At 37.8% G+C, this 20,633-nt stretch overlaps 1 protein-coding gene across 5 annotated transcripts; it reads left to right on the forward strand.

Moving 5' to 3' along the window:
• The first annotated feature begins 983 nt into the window (after positions 1-983).
• Positions 984-19,821, forward strand: LOC140975309 (SUPPRESSOR OF GAMMA RESPONSE 1-like). 5 transcript variants are annotated; one of them, XM_073438964.1, is made up of 7 exons: positions 1,172-1,304; positions 1,393-1,557; positions 16,718-16,859; positions 17,587-17,773; positions 18,008-18,495; positions 19,003-19,524; positions 19,626-19,821. In XM_073438964.1, the coding sequence occupies exons 4-7, from the start codon at positions 17,650-17,652 to the stop codon at positions 19,692-19,694; spliced, it is 1,203 nt and encodes a 400-aa protein (XP_073295065.1). In that variant the 5' UTR covers positions 1,172-1,304; positions 1,393-1,557; positions 16,718-16,859; positions 17,587-17,649; the 3' UTR covers positions 19,695-19,821. The 5 variants fall into 5 exon arrangements, with proteins under 5 accessions (XP_073295063.1, XP_073295062.1, XP_073295065.1 ...); XM_073438963.1 differs by lacking the exons at positions 1,172-1,304; positions 1,393-1,557 and adding exons at positions 1,564-1,749; positions 15,527-16,252; XM_073438962.1 differs by lacking the exons at positions 1,172-1,304; positions 1,393-1,557 and adding an exon at positions 984-1,163 and having other exon boundaries at positions 19,003-19,511.
• Positions 19,822-20,633: the final 812 nt, after the last annotated feature.

The following is a 20,633-nucleotide window of genomic DNA, read 5'->3' on the forward strand; positions in this document are numbered from 1 at the left end:
TTGTAGGTACTGATGATGTCGGGACCGAGGGCGGGGATCAGTGAGCCAGCAGTAGTGGGACCCGAGGACCTCACTTTTCATCATTTATTATTGTTATCGCTCAAACATTTTTACCTACCGTTGGATAAAATTTTTACAGTTATTTTTACAACATTAATTTCTTCCGCTGCTATTTTTAAACATGATACATTATTTGACAGTTTATTTTATGAACTGGATATTTCATATAGTTTAAAAGAAAATTTTTAATTTTTCCGCAAATTCTCAAGTAAGGATTTCTAGGCCTTTACAGTTTTTGAGTTCGACTTTGTTTTTGCAAGAGACATGTAAATGGAAGTGAAGATTTTATGTATATTTCGTTTCTAAATTCTTGAAATATGAGTCATTTGTGGCTTGAATTTAATGACATGATTTTGTGCATGTAATTATGGTATTTTAGTTTAAACATTTCAATTCTTAATACTTTATTTATCGCCCACGTACATAATTTATTTTGTAATATTTTTTATCATATTTTATTGGTTCTGTAAATTAACATAATTAATAAAATCAAATTTTCCATAAAGTATTTATTACACATATATAAATCATGATATTTAAAATTTCATAACACACGCAACGTTGCGTGTGCGTCGATAGCTAGTTGTTATAAATTAAATATCTCTTGCTTACTAGTATGATATATATCATATAAAGTAGATATATATATATATATAACAATTAAATACGGAAAAATTCTCAATCAATTAATATATAATTCGTAAGCTCATTTTATTATGAAAATATATATGATATTAAAATTATTAAAACTTACATAAAAAAGAAATAATAAATAATACCTACAAGAAATGAAACAAATTCCTAATCATGTGGGGCAATTGATCAGGCAATGGTGAATTCAGTCTATTATTGATAAGTATCGTTTGGCGGGACTGTATAACACTGCAACTCTACACCTTTTCCGATATTTTATTTATTTTTACTGTTCCCTCCTCTGAAGACAAACAAAGCATTACACACTTTCCAGTTTCAAAATAAAGCACTACAGTGGAAACCCGAAAAATCATCCTTCCGAAAATCAAGAGTGGCTTTTTGAATCAATCATTTTACTCCAGTGGAGACTGAAGAGGAACTTTAAAAGGATCGGATCTTTCCATGGCTGGGTAATCTCTTTTATCGCTTTCTTCGGTTTTGGATTTGCCCACATTTGAGTCTATTCCCTGAAGTTTTCGTGTTTTTAGTGGAATCGTTGCTTGATAGATGCAAAAATAGGCATATTAATTTTGTTATGGCTGAATCTCGTGGTAAGTTTCGTTGCGATTCTTGAAATGGGTTCCCTTTCGCTTTCTAGTGCTAAAAATCCATGGTTTTATTGTTGAACTTTTTGATCAGCTGTTCGCATAAAGATTCGATCTTTGTTGGCGTTAGTTGAATCTTGAAGTCAATACTCGGTTGGGTTTTTGTTTACTGACAGACGGGAGTTGTTCCGCATTTTGGATTACTTTTTCCTTTTTTTTTTGTTTTTTGGTTTGATGGAGTGAAGTGCTTTGATAATTGGTAAATTTAAGGTGTATTTATTTCGCTGATATAAATGATGATTTTGTTGTGTTCAAAATGCCTACCTTTTCATTATCTTATGATTATTTTTCCGAGGAAAAGTGGAATTTCAAAATATGGACTGTAAGATTTACATGTCTTCAGCATTGTGGGAATATGTGTATCTGTAGTTTAACTAAATAACTCGTGATAGTCTTGTTGGATCTCGGTTTTCTCGTGCCCAAACGCAACGGAACTTTTTAAAATTTTTATTTTATTTTGACAATCAAAATATATTTGATTTGGGCACACATATGGTTTATTATAATGAAACATACATAGAATGTTAGAATTTATACCTTCGGTGAAAATTTCACAATGCTCCAACTATTCCGGGATTAGCGGAGATAGATCTTGATGAATCCTTACGAACTTTCTTCAAAAACTCCTTCTATTAAGTCCAAGACCAAAAGATTTGTTCCTCTTTCAAACAGTACTAGAATATTTGAAAGAAGTTTTACGTTGAGATCAAAAATTTGAGAAATTACTCAAATCTCTTTTTCTTGAAGAGTGGCCAAAATATTTGGAGGATTGGGAGATGTAAGTCTCGTGAGTCACAATTGGGAATAATGGAGGCTAGGTCAATTTTTTTTCTTTTTATTTCCTTAAAAAACAATAGACTTTACCTAAATTCCATAATTAACATTAATGAGTTTGATTAATTAATTGGGCTAGTCCAACTAGTTTAATTAATTAATCAAAGTCCATGATTAACTTTAATTATTTAATATGTTGGATTTGTACTCCTACAAGCCCATTAAACATACTCCCACTATATTTCATTTAATATTTAATAAATTCAACTTTTGAGCTTAAGAAATTAAATTTATTATAAATTCAACATTTGAATTTAATATTTAAATTATAAATTCAACTCCTTGAATTTATTACCTCCAAAATTTAATAAACTCAACTTTTGAGTTTAATAAATTAAATTTTCAAATTTTATAAATTCAAATCCTTGAATTTATTCTCTCAAAAATTTAATTATCATAAATTCAACTTCTTGAATTTACAATATCATAATATATATTCAACTTCTTGAATTTAATTTCTCTCAAACGGGAACAAACGATCCTGTGTCTGTGTGACCCTCAATGGTTCAGGGATACAGTTAGCCGTGGGTTCACAACTCTTTGTGATTCAGAATAACATTTATTCTTATTCGGGTTAGCCCCATTCTTTTCATCAACATTTTGATCAAGAATGTCAGAACTCATTTTTGATTGCACCCATCGGATCATGGTAAGAGCGTCTAGTAGCATCGCCCCATGATCCCCTAGGTATCACTGATAGTGTATGCAATAAGCAGTCGATTATGATTAACGTACAGTACGGTCCCTTCATCTCATATATCTCGATCGAATCTGCAACCTTTGGTTCATCGAGGGTTGCATGATAATTCGATAACTATGTGATAAATATAAAATAGTGGCATCGCATGTACCGTTCGAGAACTCCTTCTCTGACGTACATCTCATACTCTGGCCAGAGATTCGATGCACTATATTTTCATCAGATGACATAGGATATCCACACTCGCTGGTGAGCGGTGAATCCCCGATTACAATGCACTGGCTCCTATATGTTTCGCAATTGTACCCAACCTCGCCATCTGATGACTCTCCTGGAGCCAGTAAACGAGTCAAAGCACAGCGCTAGCATATAGAGCTTCAGTGTTGTCCCAGGTCGTAAGGACTAATGGTGTACAATCATAACCACGGACGTATCCTCGCGATGAATGAAAACCACTTGGAAAGTCCGAGGGAGGGTTGTTCGGTATAATCATCATATGACTACCCATCTGCATGTTTGGACATTTCTATGCCCTTACCAAGAAATGCAGTACACAACATCACAGATGCTAGTCTCGAGCTCAAGCGACCTGTATCCATGTTTTAGGCGGCTGAATCGACTAGGAACGAATTTAGATCATACAGTGTTAACAAACGAGTTTCAAAATCGAATTACGATTCATTTGTATTAAAGTATAATCAAGGTCTTTATCTATGTTTGATAACATGGGTATACATATAAAGAAATAAAAAACATGAAATAATGAATTATATTAAAATAAATATTGTTTATTACAACTGAGTCAATAAAATCCCTAGCCAACAGTTGGTTTGCAGGGCATCTACTCTAACAATCTCCCACTTGCCCTAGAGCCAACTACTCATAAACATTAATCCCATTGCTTCGGGATGCTTTTCAAATAATGGTCCTGGCAAGGGCTTTGTAAGTGGATCAACAACGTTATCTGCAGAGGGGACTCTTTCGACTGATATATCTCCTATTCCCACAATCTCCCGGATGATGTGGAACTTCCTCAGTACATGTTTGGATCGCTGATGAGACCTTGGTTCCTTTGCTTGCTCAACGGCACCGGTGTTGTTGCAGTACACCGGGACTGGATAAACTCCATTAGGAATAACGCCCAAGTCTTGGACAAAATTCCTCATCCAAACTGCCTCTTTGGCTGCAGCAGATGCAGCGATGCATTCAGCTTCAGTGGTGGAATCCGCAGCGGTGTCTTGCTTGGAACTTTTCCAAGAGACAGCCGCACCATTAAGCATGAATACAAAACCAGAGGTCGATTTCGAATGATCTACATCATATTGGAAGCTAGAATCAGTGTAGCCTTCCAATTTCAATTCTCCACCCCCATAGACAATGAACAAATTCTTAGTCCTTCTCAAGTACTTAAGAATATCTCTCACGGCCTTCCAATGCATTGGACCAGGGTTCGCCTGATATCTGCTTGTAACACTCAAGGCGTAAGCAACATCGGGACGTGTCGATATCATACCATACACGCATATGAAATACGTGTCATCATCTCTATCTCTTCATCAGTTTTGGGACACATAGCTTAGATAAAGTAATACCATGACACATTGGTAAGTATCCTCTCTTGGACTCTTCAATAGAGAATCGCTTTATAATGGTATCGATATAAGTGGCTTGGGTGAGCCCCAACATCCTTTTTGATCTATCTCTATAGATTTGTATTCACAATACATAGGATGCTTCACCCATGTCTTTCATGGAAAATTTACTCGCTAACCATACTTTAGTTAATTGTAATAATCCTACATCATTCCCAATGAGTAGAATGTCATCAACATAAAGTATAAGGAATGTCGCTGCGCTCCCACTAACTTTCTTGTACACACATGGTTCCTCAGGATTCTTAGCAAAAGCAAACTCTTTGATAGTGCTATCAAATCTGAGGTTCCAACTCCTTGATGTATGGTTGAGACCATATATAGATCTCCGAAGTTTGCATACCTTATGCTCACTTCCTACTGATGTGTATCCCTCAATTTGAGACATATAAATCTCTTCTTTGATGTCTCCATTGAGGAATGCAGTCTTTAGATCCATTTGCCATATCTCATCGTCATACCATGCTGCTATGGCTAATAGTATTCTAATGGACTTAAACATAACTACTGGTGAAAAAGTTTCCTCACACTCAATTCCTTGCCTTTGAGTATAACCTTTTGCAACCAGTCTTGCTTTGAAGGTCACTACTTTCCCATCTGGCCCGAACTTTTTTTGTAGATCCATTTGCATCCTATGAGAACGATTCCCTCAGGTGGATCCACTAATGTCCATACTTGGTTTGAATACATAGAGTCCATTTCAGACTGCATGGCTTCAAGCCATTTGGTTGAATCAGTATCAGATATTGCTTGTTTGAAATTCATTGGATCACATCCAACACAATGCTCATCACGGCTTTGTTCATGAAGAAGCGTATATCTTGCAGGTGGTCTAATAACCCTATCAGACCTTTTAGGAGCTTGTACTTCAACTACTGGTTCTTGGGAAATGGGGTCAACTTCTATAGTTGAGGGAGTATCTTGGATTTCTTCAAGTTCTATAATCTTGCCTTTTCTATCTAATAGAAATTCTTTTTCCAAAAAAGTGGCATTTATTGAAACAAACACTTTTGCTTCCTTGGGATGATAGAAATAATATCCAACATAATTCTTTGGATATCCTACAAAGTAGCACAAAGTGGATCTACTATCCAATTTGTCTCCCACTGTCTGCTTCACGTAAGCAGGACATCCCCATATTCTCATGTAAGAATATTTGGGAGTTTTTCCCATCCATATCTCATATGGTGTTTTATCTACTGCTTTGGTATGGACATTATCCAACAACATTGCCGCAGTTTCAAGCGCAAAGCCCCAAAACGATGTAGGCAATTCAGTGAATCCCATCATGGATCGAACCATGTCCATCAGGGTTCGATTTCGGCGTTCAGAAACACCATTCAATTGTGGTGTTGCTGGTGGAGTCCACTGTGAGAGAATCCCATTCTCTTTTAGATAACCCAAAAATTCAGCACTCAAGTATTCTCCACCTCGATCAGATCGAAGTGCTTTAATACTTCTTTGTAGCTAATTTTCTACTTCAGATCTGAATTTTTTGAACTTTTCAAATGCTTCAGATTTGTGTTTCATCAAATAAACGTACCCATACCTCGAATGGTCATCAGTAAAGGTAATGAAGTAATAATGCCCAAATTTTGTGCTAACACTTAGCGGGCCACAAACGTCCGTGTGGATCAAATCCAGTAGACCATGTGCACGTTCCACGTTTCCATTGAATGGAGTTTTAGTCATTTTCCTTTTAGACAGGACTCACAAGTTGGTAGAGAATTTATGTCTGACAGGTCAAACATGCCTTCTCCCACTAGCTTATGCATCCTTCTTTGAGAAATATGACCTAGTCTAGCGTGCCATATTTGTGCGGGATTTGGATCTTCTATTTTTCTTTTGTTTGTTGTTGTTTTCGTACGCGCTTGGATATTGTTCAACGGAATATCTTTTAATTTTAAGTTATAGAGATCGTTTGTTAATTCTCCAGTTCCAATCAAACATTCATTCTTGTATAAATTGCAAACACTTTTAGCAAAAACACAAGAATAACCATACCTATCAAGCATAGAAATAGAAATAATGTTTTTAATCAATTCAGGAACAAATAAAACGTCTCAAAAATAACTTAAAATTATTGTCCAAAATTAAAGTAACGTCTCCAATGGCAGTGGCAACAACTCTTGCTCAATTTCCCAGTCTTAGAAAGGTCTCACTATCTCTAAGCCTCTTGCTTCTTCCCATCACCTGCAAATTATTGCATAGATGAGAACCACATCCGTATCCAATACCTAAGAAGAGGAATTAATAGAAACATTAACTTCAATATAAAACATACCATGGCCAGAACGCTTCTGGGCTAGATACTCCTCGCAATTACGACTCCAATGTCTAGGCTTGTTGCAGTGGAAACAGATTTGTTCTGACTTGTCAGGCTTTGTGGGCCCCGGATTTGGTTTCTTGTATGGCTTCTTGTTGGGATTGTTCTTTTTTGGAGGGGCAGAACGCTTCTTGCCTTTATTTGGGGCTCTCTTTTTCGTACCGTACGAAGAGCCCACCATAAGAACAGGCTTTTCCTTTTTAATTGTGGCCTCATAATTAGTGAACATATTGACCAACTCTTCAAGGCTGGCCTCAAGCTTGTTCATATTAAAATTAACCACAAATCCATCGAACGAGGCAGGCAAATACAGCAATAGAATATCAGTCGAGAGCTCACTAGGTATAACCAAGTCGAGTCCCACCAACTTCTCGAGAAGCCCAATCATCCTAACACCATGCTCATGGACCGAAGTCCCCTCTCGCAAGCGTATAGTCACGAGTTCTTTAACAGCAGCATGTCTCTCTGAACGAGTTTGCACAACATACAATTCTTTCAGATGAAGGTAAATGTCAGCAGCATTCACCGCCTCCTCGAACCTCATCTGAAGTTCATTCGACATAGAAGCCAACATGTAGCTCTTAGCTTGAAGATCATGGTCCCACTATTTCTCAAGCTTAGCTAACTCAGTCCTACTGATATCAGGAGATGCCTCCTTTGGTGGCTTCTTATCAAGCACATACGCAATCCTCTCGGAGTTCGGAACAATCTTTAAATTTCGGAACCAGTCATGATAGCTAGGGCCAGTCAATTTGTTTTGATCGAGAATGATTGAAAGCGGGTTACGACATAGTTGTCAATAGCCCCTGTAGCGCTCGCTATAGCGAATAGCGTGGCGAAGCGACACCACATCGCTACGGACCGCTACGCGCCATGGACTTTGCAATCGCGCTCGCTATTGGCACTATATCGACAATCGCGATAGCTGAAATAGCGGCACTATTGCAAAGCAAAGCTGCATACTTATTTTCTGACTTTTTTTTTTCTAATTTTGGTTTTTTTGCATGTACTTAGTTAGGTTTTTGCTGGAAATTATATTTTTCTGCGTTTTTTACTTTATTTTTGTGTCTTCTATGATATTTAAATGAAAAAACTTAATATAATTTCAAGTTTTAGTATTTAAAATTAAAGTTGAAGAATTATTATGCTGGAAATTAAGGTTTATGAATTAATGTTACTATATGCTATATATTATATATTTATATATTTGTGGCGCTTTACTTTCAAATAACCCTCGCTACGCTATTCGCTATGCGCTATAGCCTTGAGCAACCTTTGTGCTACGGGGCGCTATACGCGATTGACAACTATGGGTTACGAGTAGACATCGTAAATATACTGAAAATGAAAACAAACAATGGTTACTGATAATTTTAAAATAATTCTAAGATATAAAATATGGATTTCATTTTATAAATTTCCCTCACACTATTTTGACATTTCCATCACCCTCTGATGAAAAAGGGAAAACGTATTTCCTTAGTAGGCACGTAGAGTCCAACTAGCCAATTATAATCACGAATAATATCAGCCAATTATAATTTCTAAAAAGTAGAATCCAATTGCATTCCTATACAACCTTCGCGTGTTTTGCCTCACGTTTAATAAGGACCCAATAATATGACGTCGTTTATTTTCACGTGTCAAACCAACCCATCAATATTGAATTGTAGTAGACGGTCTCCATGAGTTCCCCCAATAATATGAGCCGAAGTCATGGGAGTTCCACTCAATTCACATCATATGTCCGGTGGAAGTCACAGCTTTCCGGCGTCCAGGCTTCCCCAATAATATGAGCCAGACACTGTCCGCGGATAGCGATCAACATGTAACCACGGTTGATGGAAGGCAAGAAAAAATTAAACTCTTTTAATTTTTACTTTTTCGGTTTGATATAAATTTTGCATCTTATTCAAAATGAGGGATTTTAATTTTAAAATTGTCTCATCATTTTAATTTAAAAATCGCGTGCCACGAGTTTGTATGTTTGCCAGATTCATGCAATTATATTATTCAATAATATATATACATGCATACTACTATATATCGCATATATCATAATATGACATTCAACAATAAATAAGGATGATCGATCGCTAACACTATTAGATCCATGTGAGCCATACATGGATCCAGGTCCAAAACCTAGGTGAATGCAGGGATGCAAATGCAACAATTACAATAGCTTCCAATATTTTACATGTCTTCATCTTGTTCATCGGGCCCACCATCTTCCAGTCTTGATCTCCCACTATTTCTAATAATTACATTTAAATAGCCATGGCACATAAGAGATACATTTCATGGGGTGGGAACGGGCTATAAACCAGGCCCACTTTTAATAATATCAAATATTAACAAAATGAATAAAAACAGTAAAATTTCTTAACATATACATACCTAACACATTGGTCAAGGCCCTCGATCATCCTGCATGCATTTAATATCAAATATTAACATCAATTTAATTAAACAAATTTAATTAATTGATAAATCATATATCTAATAATTTCATCACTAAACATAACAATTATTAAAGAATCTAATAAATTAAATAAACACATTTATTTAATTTCTAATTAAATCAATAATAATTGATTTCTTGTAAAACTCATTTTTACCATAAATAATTAAAATCATATTCTAATTATTTATTTTACAAGAAAATTATTAATTATCCAAAAATTAATTTTCAAAAAGAAAAATTGAACCAATTTTCAAAAATATCAATTTTACCCAAAAATTTGAAAAATCAGAAAATTGCACCCTAGGCCCAAACAATTCAAGCCCATCAGCCAGCACGCTTCCCGAGACACAGCCCTGCGCGCGGTCTGTTCGGAACAGTTCCGGGCAGATCCGAAATTTTTTTTTTGTTTTCCGGGAAAAAAATAATTTTAATGCTGCTGCAATTTTCTGAAAAATTTTCCTGTGTGGTTAGAAATAAATTATTCAATATCAAAACCATACGATTTAGAAAAACCTTGGCTCTGCTACCACTGTTGGATCTCGGTTTTCTCGTGCCCAAACGCAGCAGAACTTTTTAAAATTTTTATTTTATTTTGACAATCTAAATATATTTGATTTGGGCACTCGTATGGTTTATTATTATGAAACATACATAAGATGTTAGAATTTATACCTTCGGTGAAAATTTCACAAGGCTCCAACTTTTCCGGGATTAGCGGAGATAGCTCTTGATGAATTCTTACGAACTTTCTTCAAGAACTCCTTCTATTAAATCCTCGACCAGAAGATTTGTTCCTCTTTCAAACAGCACTAAAATATTTGAAAGAAGTTTTTACGTTGAGATCAAAAATTTGAGAGATGACTCAAATCTCTTTTTCTTGAAGAGTGGCCAAAATATTTGGAGGATTGGGAGATGTAATTCTCGTGAGTCACAATTGGGAATAATGGAGGCTAGGTCAATTTTTTTTTTCTTTTTATTTCCTTAAAAAACAATAGTCTTGACCTAAATTCCATAATTAACATTAATGGGCTTCATTAATTAATTGGGCTAGTCCAACTAGTTTAATTAATTAATCAAAGTCCATTAATAATTTAATTATTTAATATGTTGGACTTGTACTCCTACATGCCCATTAAACATACTCCTACTATATTTAATTTAATATTTAATAAACTCAACTTTTGAGCTTAACAAATTAAATTCATTATAAATTCAACATTTGAATATAATAATTAAATTATAAATTCAACTCCTTGAATTTATCACCACAAAAATTTAATAAACTCAACTTTTGAGTTTAATAAATTAAATTTTCAAATTTTATTAATTCAACTCCTTGAATTTACTATATCATAATATATATTCAACTTTTTGAATTTAATTTCTCTCAAACGGGAACAAACGATCCAGTGCTTGTGTGACCCTCAATGGTTCAGGGATACAGCTAGCCGTTGGTTCACAACTCTTTGTGATTCAGAATAACATTTATTCTTATTCGGGCTTACCCTAGTTAGCCCCATTCTTTTCATCAACACCTTGATCAAGATTGTCAGAACTCATTTCTGATTGCACCCATCGGATCATGGTAAGAGCGTCTAGTAGCATCGCCCCATGATTCCCTAGGTATCACTGATTGTGTGTTATGAGCCCAGGTTCAATCGTGAAAGACTTGGAAAGGCCCAACAAAAATAGCCCTTGAGAAGCCTAAGATAATTAAAACGTATGCTAGGAGAAACAAAGGGAAGAAACACGTGAATGGGGGGAATAAAAGAGCAGTTAGAGGAGGGGAGAGAGTCATTCAGTTATATTTCTGTTGAGTGAGCACTAGCTTTGGCTAGGGAGAGAAATCTTGTACAGAGCGCATAAACTCTGGGTTTCCATTTTCTTCATTGAATATAAGTTTCCATTTCTCTTACTGTTCTATTACTTGAAATTGTGTTTGCGTGATTCTTGAAATTCTCTGAACATAACATTGGTCCGACCTGCCGGATTTGAAGGACGCACAAAGAAGATGGCCAACACTTGCAATGATGCGAAGTTCGAAACAATGGAACGATCGGTGAATGGGTTGCAGGAGAGTATGCTGCAGGTACAGGGAAGGTTGGATAAACTCGACCAAACGCTCGGCAGTTTCCATGAGCTGAGGGGACTGATGGAGCAGCTGATTAAAACACAAGAAGGAGGGAAGGGTCACGGTCATTACGAGGAGGCGCTAGAAGGAGGAGGGAAGGAGAGTGCGGAAGCCTCCAACGGAGGGAGTCACGAAACAATTACAGAAGAGATGACGATGGCGTTGAGGAGGATCGAATTACCTGTGTTCGAAGGAGAGGGCCCGATGGGTTGGCTGGGGAAAGTGGAGCAATACTTCGATGTTCATAACACCCCAACCGGATGTAGGCTCAAACTGGCTTACATCTGTATGCAGGGATCCACCATTCATTGGTTCCGCTGGATGAAGGTGAGAGTCCCTAACATGAACTGGGATCGGTTTGCGGAAGAGTTGATTAAGAGGTATGGCGGGTATGAGGCTAATCCATTTGAGCTCATAGCCTCGCTGAAGCAGGGGCAACAATCCATTGACGCATATATCGAACAATTTGAGATGTTGGTTGCCCAGATTGGTGACGTTCAAGAGGACCAATGCCTGGGTTATTTTATGAGCGGGTTGCGGGAGGAGATTCGTTGGCGCATGATTGTTCATAATCCGCGGGCTGTGGATTGCGCGATGTTGGCGAGGGGGTTGGAAGTGGAGTTGTTCGGTAAGGTGATGGATCGTGGCAGAAGTAGATCTGGGCTTGGCCAGGGTCTTAAACAGAGAGGGCCCATGAATATGAATTGGGCTAATCAGGCCCATTCCACTGATAAGGAACGCCATCCTGGTAACCCACCATCACGTCTAAATGCAAGAGCGTTGGGTCCAGGAGAAGAAAATCCTCACAGGACACACGCTCCGACGAATTACGGAGGGGGGTCGCGATCTTATCCAGGTGGGAACAGTGGCGGAACAACGAGGATCCAGGCACCGAGGAATCGTGATGGTAGAATCGTATCACACCAAGAGTTTTTGCGCAGAAGGGAGAAAGGGCTATGTTTTAAATGTGGGGAGCCATATCACCCCTTACATCGATGTGCAAATAAGAGTCTAAGGGTGACGATTTTGGCAGAAGAGGATGGGGAAGAAGTCGATGAGGGCCAGGGGGCAGCTGAGGAGGGAAGTGACAAACAGCAGGAGGAGACTGAAGCGTGGGTGGGAGCACCGGTCACTGAATACAATACACTGGAGCTGCCAATGTACTCCGTCAGCGGTATTAATCAACCGCAGACGCTGAAAATGAAGGCGAAAGTAGTAGGACGAGAGGTGGTGGCCATGGTTGACAGTGGTGCGAGCCACAATTTCATTTCGAGAAATTTGATTACTGATTTGGGAATCAAAGTGGATGAGGGTGTGAAATTTAGCGTGTGCCTGGGGGATGGATGCCGTGTGGCTTGTCAAGGGTTGTGTAAAGGGGTGGAAGTCGATTTGGGTCTTTGGCAGATACAAATCGAGGGATATTTATTTGAGCTGGGTGAACTTGATCTCATTCTGGGCGTTGACTGGCTCCGAACTTTGGGCGACGTCATGCTGAATTGGGCCAATATGGAGATGAGATTTACGTTGCAAGGACAGACTGTGGTTCTATGAGGAGACCTGACACTCAGTAGATCTGTAGTATCATACAAATCCCTTGCTAAAGTGAAAGAGGTGGAATTTTGTGGGGCGGTACTGGTCAAGTGGAATGACAGTGTGCTGAGGAAACTAGCAGTAGAGCACGAAGGTTCCAATAAGGCAATCGACATTCTCCTCTCTCAGTATGGAGGAGTATTTCAAGATTCTACAGGATTGCCTCCTCGACGATTACAAGATCATATCATAAACATCAAGGAGGGGTATGGGCCGGTGTCGGTGCGTCCATATCGCTACGCCCATCACCAAAAAGATGAGATAGAACGTATGGTGCGAGACATGCTCAAATCGGGTGTCATACAGCCAAGTAGCAGCCCATACTCCAGCCTCGTAATTTTAGTAAAATAAAAGATGGCAGTTGGCGATTTTGTATTGATTACCGGGCCTTGAATGAGATCACCATATCTGACAAATATCCTATCCTAGTGGTGGAGGAACTCTTCGATGAATTGCATGGTGCGAAGTACTTCTCAAAGCTGGATCTTAGGTCGGGGTATCACCAAATTCGAGTTCAACCCGATGATATTCCAAAAACAGCGTTTCGAACGCATGATGGGCATTACGAATTTGTGGTAATGCCCTTTGGTTTGAAAAACGCGCCGGCAACGTTCCAAGCCACAATGAATGAGGTATTCCGGCTTTATCTGAGGAAATTTGTTCTTGTATTTTTTGATGATATATTGATTTACAGTGAAGGGTGGGAGGAACACTTGTTGCATGTGAGAATGGTGCTCGATGTTCAGACTGTTCTGAATAAAAAGAAATGTCACTTCGGGTTGCGTCAAGTAGGCTACTTGGGACATATTATCACGGGTCAAGTGGTAATGGTAGATCCAGACAAGATAACTTGTGTTAGTTAGTGGCCGAGACCGAAAAACACAAAGGGTTTGAGGGGATTTCTGGGGTTGACAGGTTACTACAGAAAATTCATTAAAGATTATGGGAAGATTGCTAAACCATTAACAGATCAGATGAAGAAAAATAATTTTTCCTGGAACGACAGGGCAGAGGAGGCGTTTATCAAGCTCAAGGAGGCTCTTAGCACGGCTCCTGTACTTAAAATGCCCAATTTTAATCAAGAGTTTGTGCTGGAGTGTGATGCATCCGGAGTGGGGTTAGGAGCAGTGCTGGTCCAAGAGGGCAGGCCCGTCGCCAACTACAGTAAGGCGTTGGCTGAGAGGGCTTCAACAAAATCAACGTATGAACGAGAATTAATGGCTTTGGTTTTAGCTGTCCAACATTGGCGCCCACGATCCGAAGAGGAAGCTACATGGGAGAGTCTAGAAGATTTTCAAAGGCAGTTTCCTGATTATCGCCTTGAGGACAAGGCGCATTTTGAGGAGGTCAGTAATGTTATGAGCCCAGGTTCAACAAGGGGAAGAAACACGTGATTGGGGGGGAATAAAAGAGCAGTTAGAGGAGAGAAGAGAGTCATTCAGTTATATTTCTGTTGAGTGAGCTCTAGCTTTGGCTAGGGAGAGAAATCTTGTACAGAGCGCATAAACTCTGGGTTTCCATTTTCTTCATTGAATATAAGTTTCCATTTCTCTTACTGTTCTATTACTTGAAATTGTGTGTGCGTGATTCTTGAAATTCTCTGAACATAACATAGTGCCTGCAATAAGCAGTCAATTATGATTAACGTACAGTACGGTCTCTTCATCCCATATATCTCGATCGAATTTGCAACCATTGGTTAATCGAGGGTTGCATGATAATTCGATAACTATGTGATAAATATTAATAATGGCATCGCATGTATCGTTCGAGAACTCCTTCTCTAACGTACATCTCATACTCTGGCCAGAGATTCCATGCACTATAATTTCTTCAGATCACATAGGATATCCACACCCGCAGGTGAGCGGTGAATCCCAGACTACAATACACTGGCTCCTATATGTTTCGCAACTGTACCAAACCTCGCTACCTGATGACTCTCCTGGAGCCAGTACACGAGTCAAAGCACAACCCTAGCATATAGAGCCTCAGTGTTGTCCCGGGTCGTAAGGACTAATGGTGTACAATCATAACCACAGACTTATCCTCTCGATGAATGATAACCACTTGGAAAGTTCGAGAGAGGGTTGTTCGGTATAATCATCATATGACTACCCATCTGCACGTTTGGACATCTCTATGCCCTTACCAAGAAACGCAGTACACAACATCACAGATGCTAGTCTCGAGCTCAAGCGACCTTTATCCATGTTTTAGGCGGCTGATCGACTAGGAACGAATTTAGATCATACAGTGTTTACAAACGAGTTTCAACATCGAATTACGATTTATTTGTATTAAAATATAATCAAGATCTTTATCTATGTTTGATAACATGGGTATACAGATAAAGAAATAAAAAAACCATGAAATAATGAATTATATTAAAATAAAGATTGTTTATTACAACTGAGTCAATAAAATATATAGCCAACAGTTGGCTTGCAGGGCATCTACTCTAACAGGTGTGGTTATTTTTTACGAAAATTAATGTAACCATGGTGGCAACGTGGTTTCATACCAATACAAACTCTATTTGCAACAATCTCTACAATTTGTTATTTGAAAATACTTTGAATTGGTGTGTATTTATAATATTTTGTAGATCTTATTATTTGCCTAAACTTTTTACAGAAAAAGTGTAACATTTTGAATGCTGTAAGTTGTCAAATGCTTGAGGGCAGAGTGTTTGCATAATATGACCAAACTAGTTTTCTTTTCTTACATCGTTTGCGTCCGCGAGTGATAAGATTTATCGACATGATTGGAAGGATCATGTTTTTTCTGATGGGTACGTTTTTTTTTGGAATTCGAGATGCTCGATTATAAACATTTAATTGATGGATTTTTTTTATGTGTAATGAAAGGAAACTACTATCCGAATTGGCATGAAGTTTAAGATGAGAGTTGAAAAACTTGTAGAATTGGTAGGCATGGCAATTTTTTATGAATAGATCTCTTGGAAATAAAATTGACATTAGTGAAATGAGGCATAGTTGTTAAAAGCGAGTGTCTGGCTTCGCCTAGGCGGCAGGCGCTGCCAAACGTACCCTATGTACATGGGGGTAACCCTTGTGTGCATTTATTGACATGTAGTCTCTTGATCTCTCCCACTCTCCTTCAAACTTCAGACTCTAATTACATCGTTGCACAGCAGCAGAAAATCAGAAATACTAAGTGCAAAAGAACAGGTTTGATTTCTCGCTTTCTACCGATTCCAATCAGGCAACTTTCAACCCTTTTTGAAGTTTTATTCCTTAGTATACTATGAACTTATGAGACACTGATAAATTTGAGATAGATTGAAGTTTTTCTTTAGTTATGATTCATGCAGCATTATTTATTAATAGATTTTTTATTTATATAGTTTGATATCTCTGTTAAATATATTTAATTTATGTAATATTATAGTATAAACTATAAAACACTATATATGTGGATTTTGTAAATTTATGCCAAATGTGTTTTACTTCAATAATGCGCGGGCATCCTAGTGTTTTAGTGCGCCTTGTGCCCCAAATAACTATGAAAGAGGAGCATCATATATGGGTTTCTGTATAAATAAACAGGAGCGTTCAATGTGTAGAAGCCATCTTCTTGCTCCTACTGGTGCTTGGAGAAGTTCACGATTTCTTTACCTTTTGTATATCTTGTAGGCCATCATGGTTGGTTGACCCCAACAGAATTGCCACTAAAATTAGGAGTGCATCTGGTAGGTGTGATCCACTAAAAGTCAGCTGGAGTAGCAACCCAACAAAATCTTGCCCAAATTGCCAATTTACGATCAACAATAGCGACGTATGATTCGAAACTCCCTATGTCGTCTTTCCTCTTTATTTGTATGCTAATATGCCTTTAGGATTATTTTCATGAAATACACGATTCGCAATGGAATACATGTATCTCTTGTTTGATAATATGACTTCTTCTGGATGAACACATCTACAGAGCACTTGAGTGTGTTTCTTGTGTATGCTCTCTCGGAAGACAAAGGCTCTCCACCCCTTCCCTCCCCACGTAAACACTACTCAAACAAGAAAGTAATCGAAAAATTTGTAGTCACATCATACTTAAAATTCTTAATTTGTTTTATATGGATTGAATATACAATCTTGCCAGTTGTTGTTATTCGTTGGCGTGATAGCTAAGAGGTTATGGGTTACCGAAAAAAAATTCAATGTTGAATATGCCCTGTTGGATATTCCATTTCTAGGAATCTGTTCTTCATAGTCTGTAATTGGTGAAATTTTGTTTTAAATGAAATTTAACTGTAGGACTTCCCAGGAGATGAACACTAATGTTTCGAATATTCGCCTCTGTGGAATCTATTATTGCTATCACCTGACAGACCTTAGACTGTTCCAAATTTGACTGGCATATATAACATTTTGTGATTCATTTTCTATGTAAATAAAAGAACAAGGATGCTCAAATCTTTGGTCCTTTTATGTATAACAATGTTGTATTAGCTGTTAAAATGTAAGTGTAAGAGTAGTGACCAAGTCAGCATTCATTTCTTATGTAGGTTGCTCATGAGTGGCCAGGATTACCAAGTGGTGTCAAATTTGATCCATCTGATCAAGAAATAATGTTGCACTTACTCGCTAAAGTTGGTGTTGATAATATAAAACCTCATCCTTTTATTGATGAATTTGTTCCTACTGTTGAAGAAGATAACGGCATTTGTTATACTCATCCTCAAAATTTACCTGGTAATACTACAATCCATTGTTCTCTCTGTGTTTCTTGTTCTTTCTCTTTGTTTTGTTATGTTATGTTTTCAGATTTCAAAATATTATGTGTTAGGATCAAGCGCTTGACACTAGGTCAAAAATTATAGCTAGTAATCAAGACGCAACTTTATTTCCTTATATTTTTCAGGAGGTTATCCATCCAAATGTTATTCTCACTCATGTACACTTAACTCAACATTATGATATTTTCAGGTGTAAAACAAGATGGAAGGGTATCACACTTTTTTCACCGAGCGATCAAAGCTTACAATACTGGAACACGAAAGCGTCGAAAAATACATGGCGATGATCTAGGAGATGTTCGTTGGCATAAGACTGGCCGTACAAAACCTGTTTTCCTTGATGGCATACAAAATGGATGCAAGAAGATTATGGTTCTGTATATAACCCCAGTTCGAGGTGGAAAGGCAGAGAAGACTAATTGGGTGATGCATCAGTATCACCTTGGGACAGGTGAAGATGAAAGAGAGGGGGAATATGTTATCTCAAAAGTGTTTTACCAGCAGCAGCAAGGCAAGCAGAGCGAGAAAATCGAAGAAGATATTTCCGAAGGTAATGATGCGATGATTACTAAAGTGGATCCCGTTACACCGAAGTCGGTGACTCCTGAACCTCCTTGTACTGAAAGAAGACTCTCTAGTTATGAGCCAGAACAGGATTCTACCCTTCCTGTAGCACAGGTGATTCTGACTTTCTATCATGGCCATAATTATTTTTTGCGTCACTGGCTATTTTGTGAAGTGTGGGAGTTTACTTGGGTGTGTTGTTAATATGGATGCAGTTATGTTATCCTCATTTAGGAAGTGCTTTACTTCGAATTAATGGTGTTGATTTGTTGGATAATTTTTCTCCATTTTCATTCTGTCGATCTATGTTATATGTCGGCAGTTGACAGTTGATTTTTCCTATTAAATATATGGAATTGCTTATCATTATATTGAAAGTTATAGATTTTTAAATCATTCGATTATTCAAACTCCACATTTTAATGGGTGTACTAAGGAGGCCGCCACATAAACAATCAGGCAATCGTTGCTCCCATTGTGTTTTACCTTTAAATACGTGATGAATTCGTTTGTGACTTGTGTTGATCGGACCACAACTTTGTTCAGAGATGATCTCTCAGTCCATTAATTTATTTGTCCATCTCCGCTTTTCTCTCATTTACAACTTATGTCTTGTTCTAGCTATATCGGGTTCATATGTTAGAAGAGATGAAAACTTCTGAGCTTTCCCGTGATCAAATTCACAATAATATGGAAATTCCAACTGATGAACTAGGGAACGAGGATGATGAGGAAGTTGCTGAAGACAAATGGTGGGAAAATGAGTCGCAGTTTTTGCTTAGTTCTCAGCAATTGGTGGAAGGGCTATCTTTGTGCGACGAACTTCTTCAAAGCCAATCCCCCAATAGGGATGAAAATGCAGATGCCCAAGCACCGAGTGACAAGCCCCGTCTTTCTGATTATGCTCGTCTAGGGCCTGAGCATTTGAAAAGGGATCTAGAGGCGTGCATAGCTTTGGTTACCGATCCTGCTAACATAGAGCTTGATACGCCTCCTGATTTCAGGTTGAGCCAAGTTTTGGTTCCTGCTCCTGCTAACATAGAGCTTGATACGCCTCCTGATTTCAGGTGGAGCCAATCTTTGGTTCCTGATCCTGCTAACATAGAGCTTGATACACCTCCTGATTTCCGGTTGAGCCAACTTGTAAGTTTTTCGTCATCTTCTCAAGAGTTCTTCCTTTCTACTTAATCCAATAATACAACTTTCTTTCTTAGTTTTGTATTGTAATTTGAATACTTGTGCAGGAGTTCGAATCACAGGACAGTTACATTGAGTGGGGCGGAAGCCTAAGAGGAGGTAGGACAATCGAATAGAACTTGAACTGAACACTGTCATCAAAGAAATGGTAGCTCGCCACCTTTTGTGAAGCTTTTGACTTGCTAAATGAATGTATTTGTAGCGGATGATGTCTTGTTCTTTTGCAACTGCTGCTCGAACAAATCTCGGGGTATCATTTAAACTTATTTTGCATGAAACTGGTCATCCGTTGCACCAGGTGTTGTCATTGTGGGAGCTCTATGAACTTTGATTGACATTTCTGCAGTTGGTTATGTGCATATTATCTTATATTTTGCATTTCCTCCCCATGTTTTCTTTGTTTTCGTGTTTATCTGACAATAATAATTCATCTCAATCGCACTCTCCATGAAATGGCCACTCTATATATATAAAATTAAGGAAACCAAATACATACGAAAATGTAAAAAACTCAAAAAAATTCCCTTACATAATTTAAAATTGCATACCACGTACAATACTTGGGAGGAAGGTTTATCATCCCTTTCCAACTCTCACGTCCATTTGATCAGAATACAAAGTCTGCAAATACAATTTGTTTCTGAATAATAATTAGGCTAGCTAAATTTATATTTTGAACACATGTATTGAAACGTCTACTAATTTTTTTTTAAAAAAAGATATGCTCGAAAATACACGCGTACTGATATACGTAAAAATAAGTCAACCATCAACTGAATAAAAATAACTGCAGTTAATTAAATCTTAAAAATGGAAGCAATCTCCTAGTCTACTGTTTTAAAAGAGAATCTCGAACATACTACCAAAAGTCTGACGAATCAACAGCGTATAAAAGATTCTAACACATTTAAAATTATTGTTTAAACCCATGTGTCAAAAATCATATTATACGGAAGAAACGCTAGGTCCTCGAGTTTTCACCTGCACCCCCAGCCCAACCTACTAAGTCTTCATCGCTTCCAGTCTCCTCATCCACATGATCACCTGCATCAATC

The sequence above is a fragment of the Primulina huaijiensis genome, chromosome 4 (assembly GCF_012295235.1).
Source record: "Primulina huaijiensis isolate GDHJ02 chromosome 4, ASM1229523v2, whole genome shotgun sequence".
NCBI lineage: Eukaryota > Viridiplantae > Streptophyta > Magnoliopsida > Lamiales > Gesneriaceae > Primulina > Primulina huaijiensis.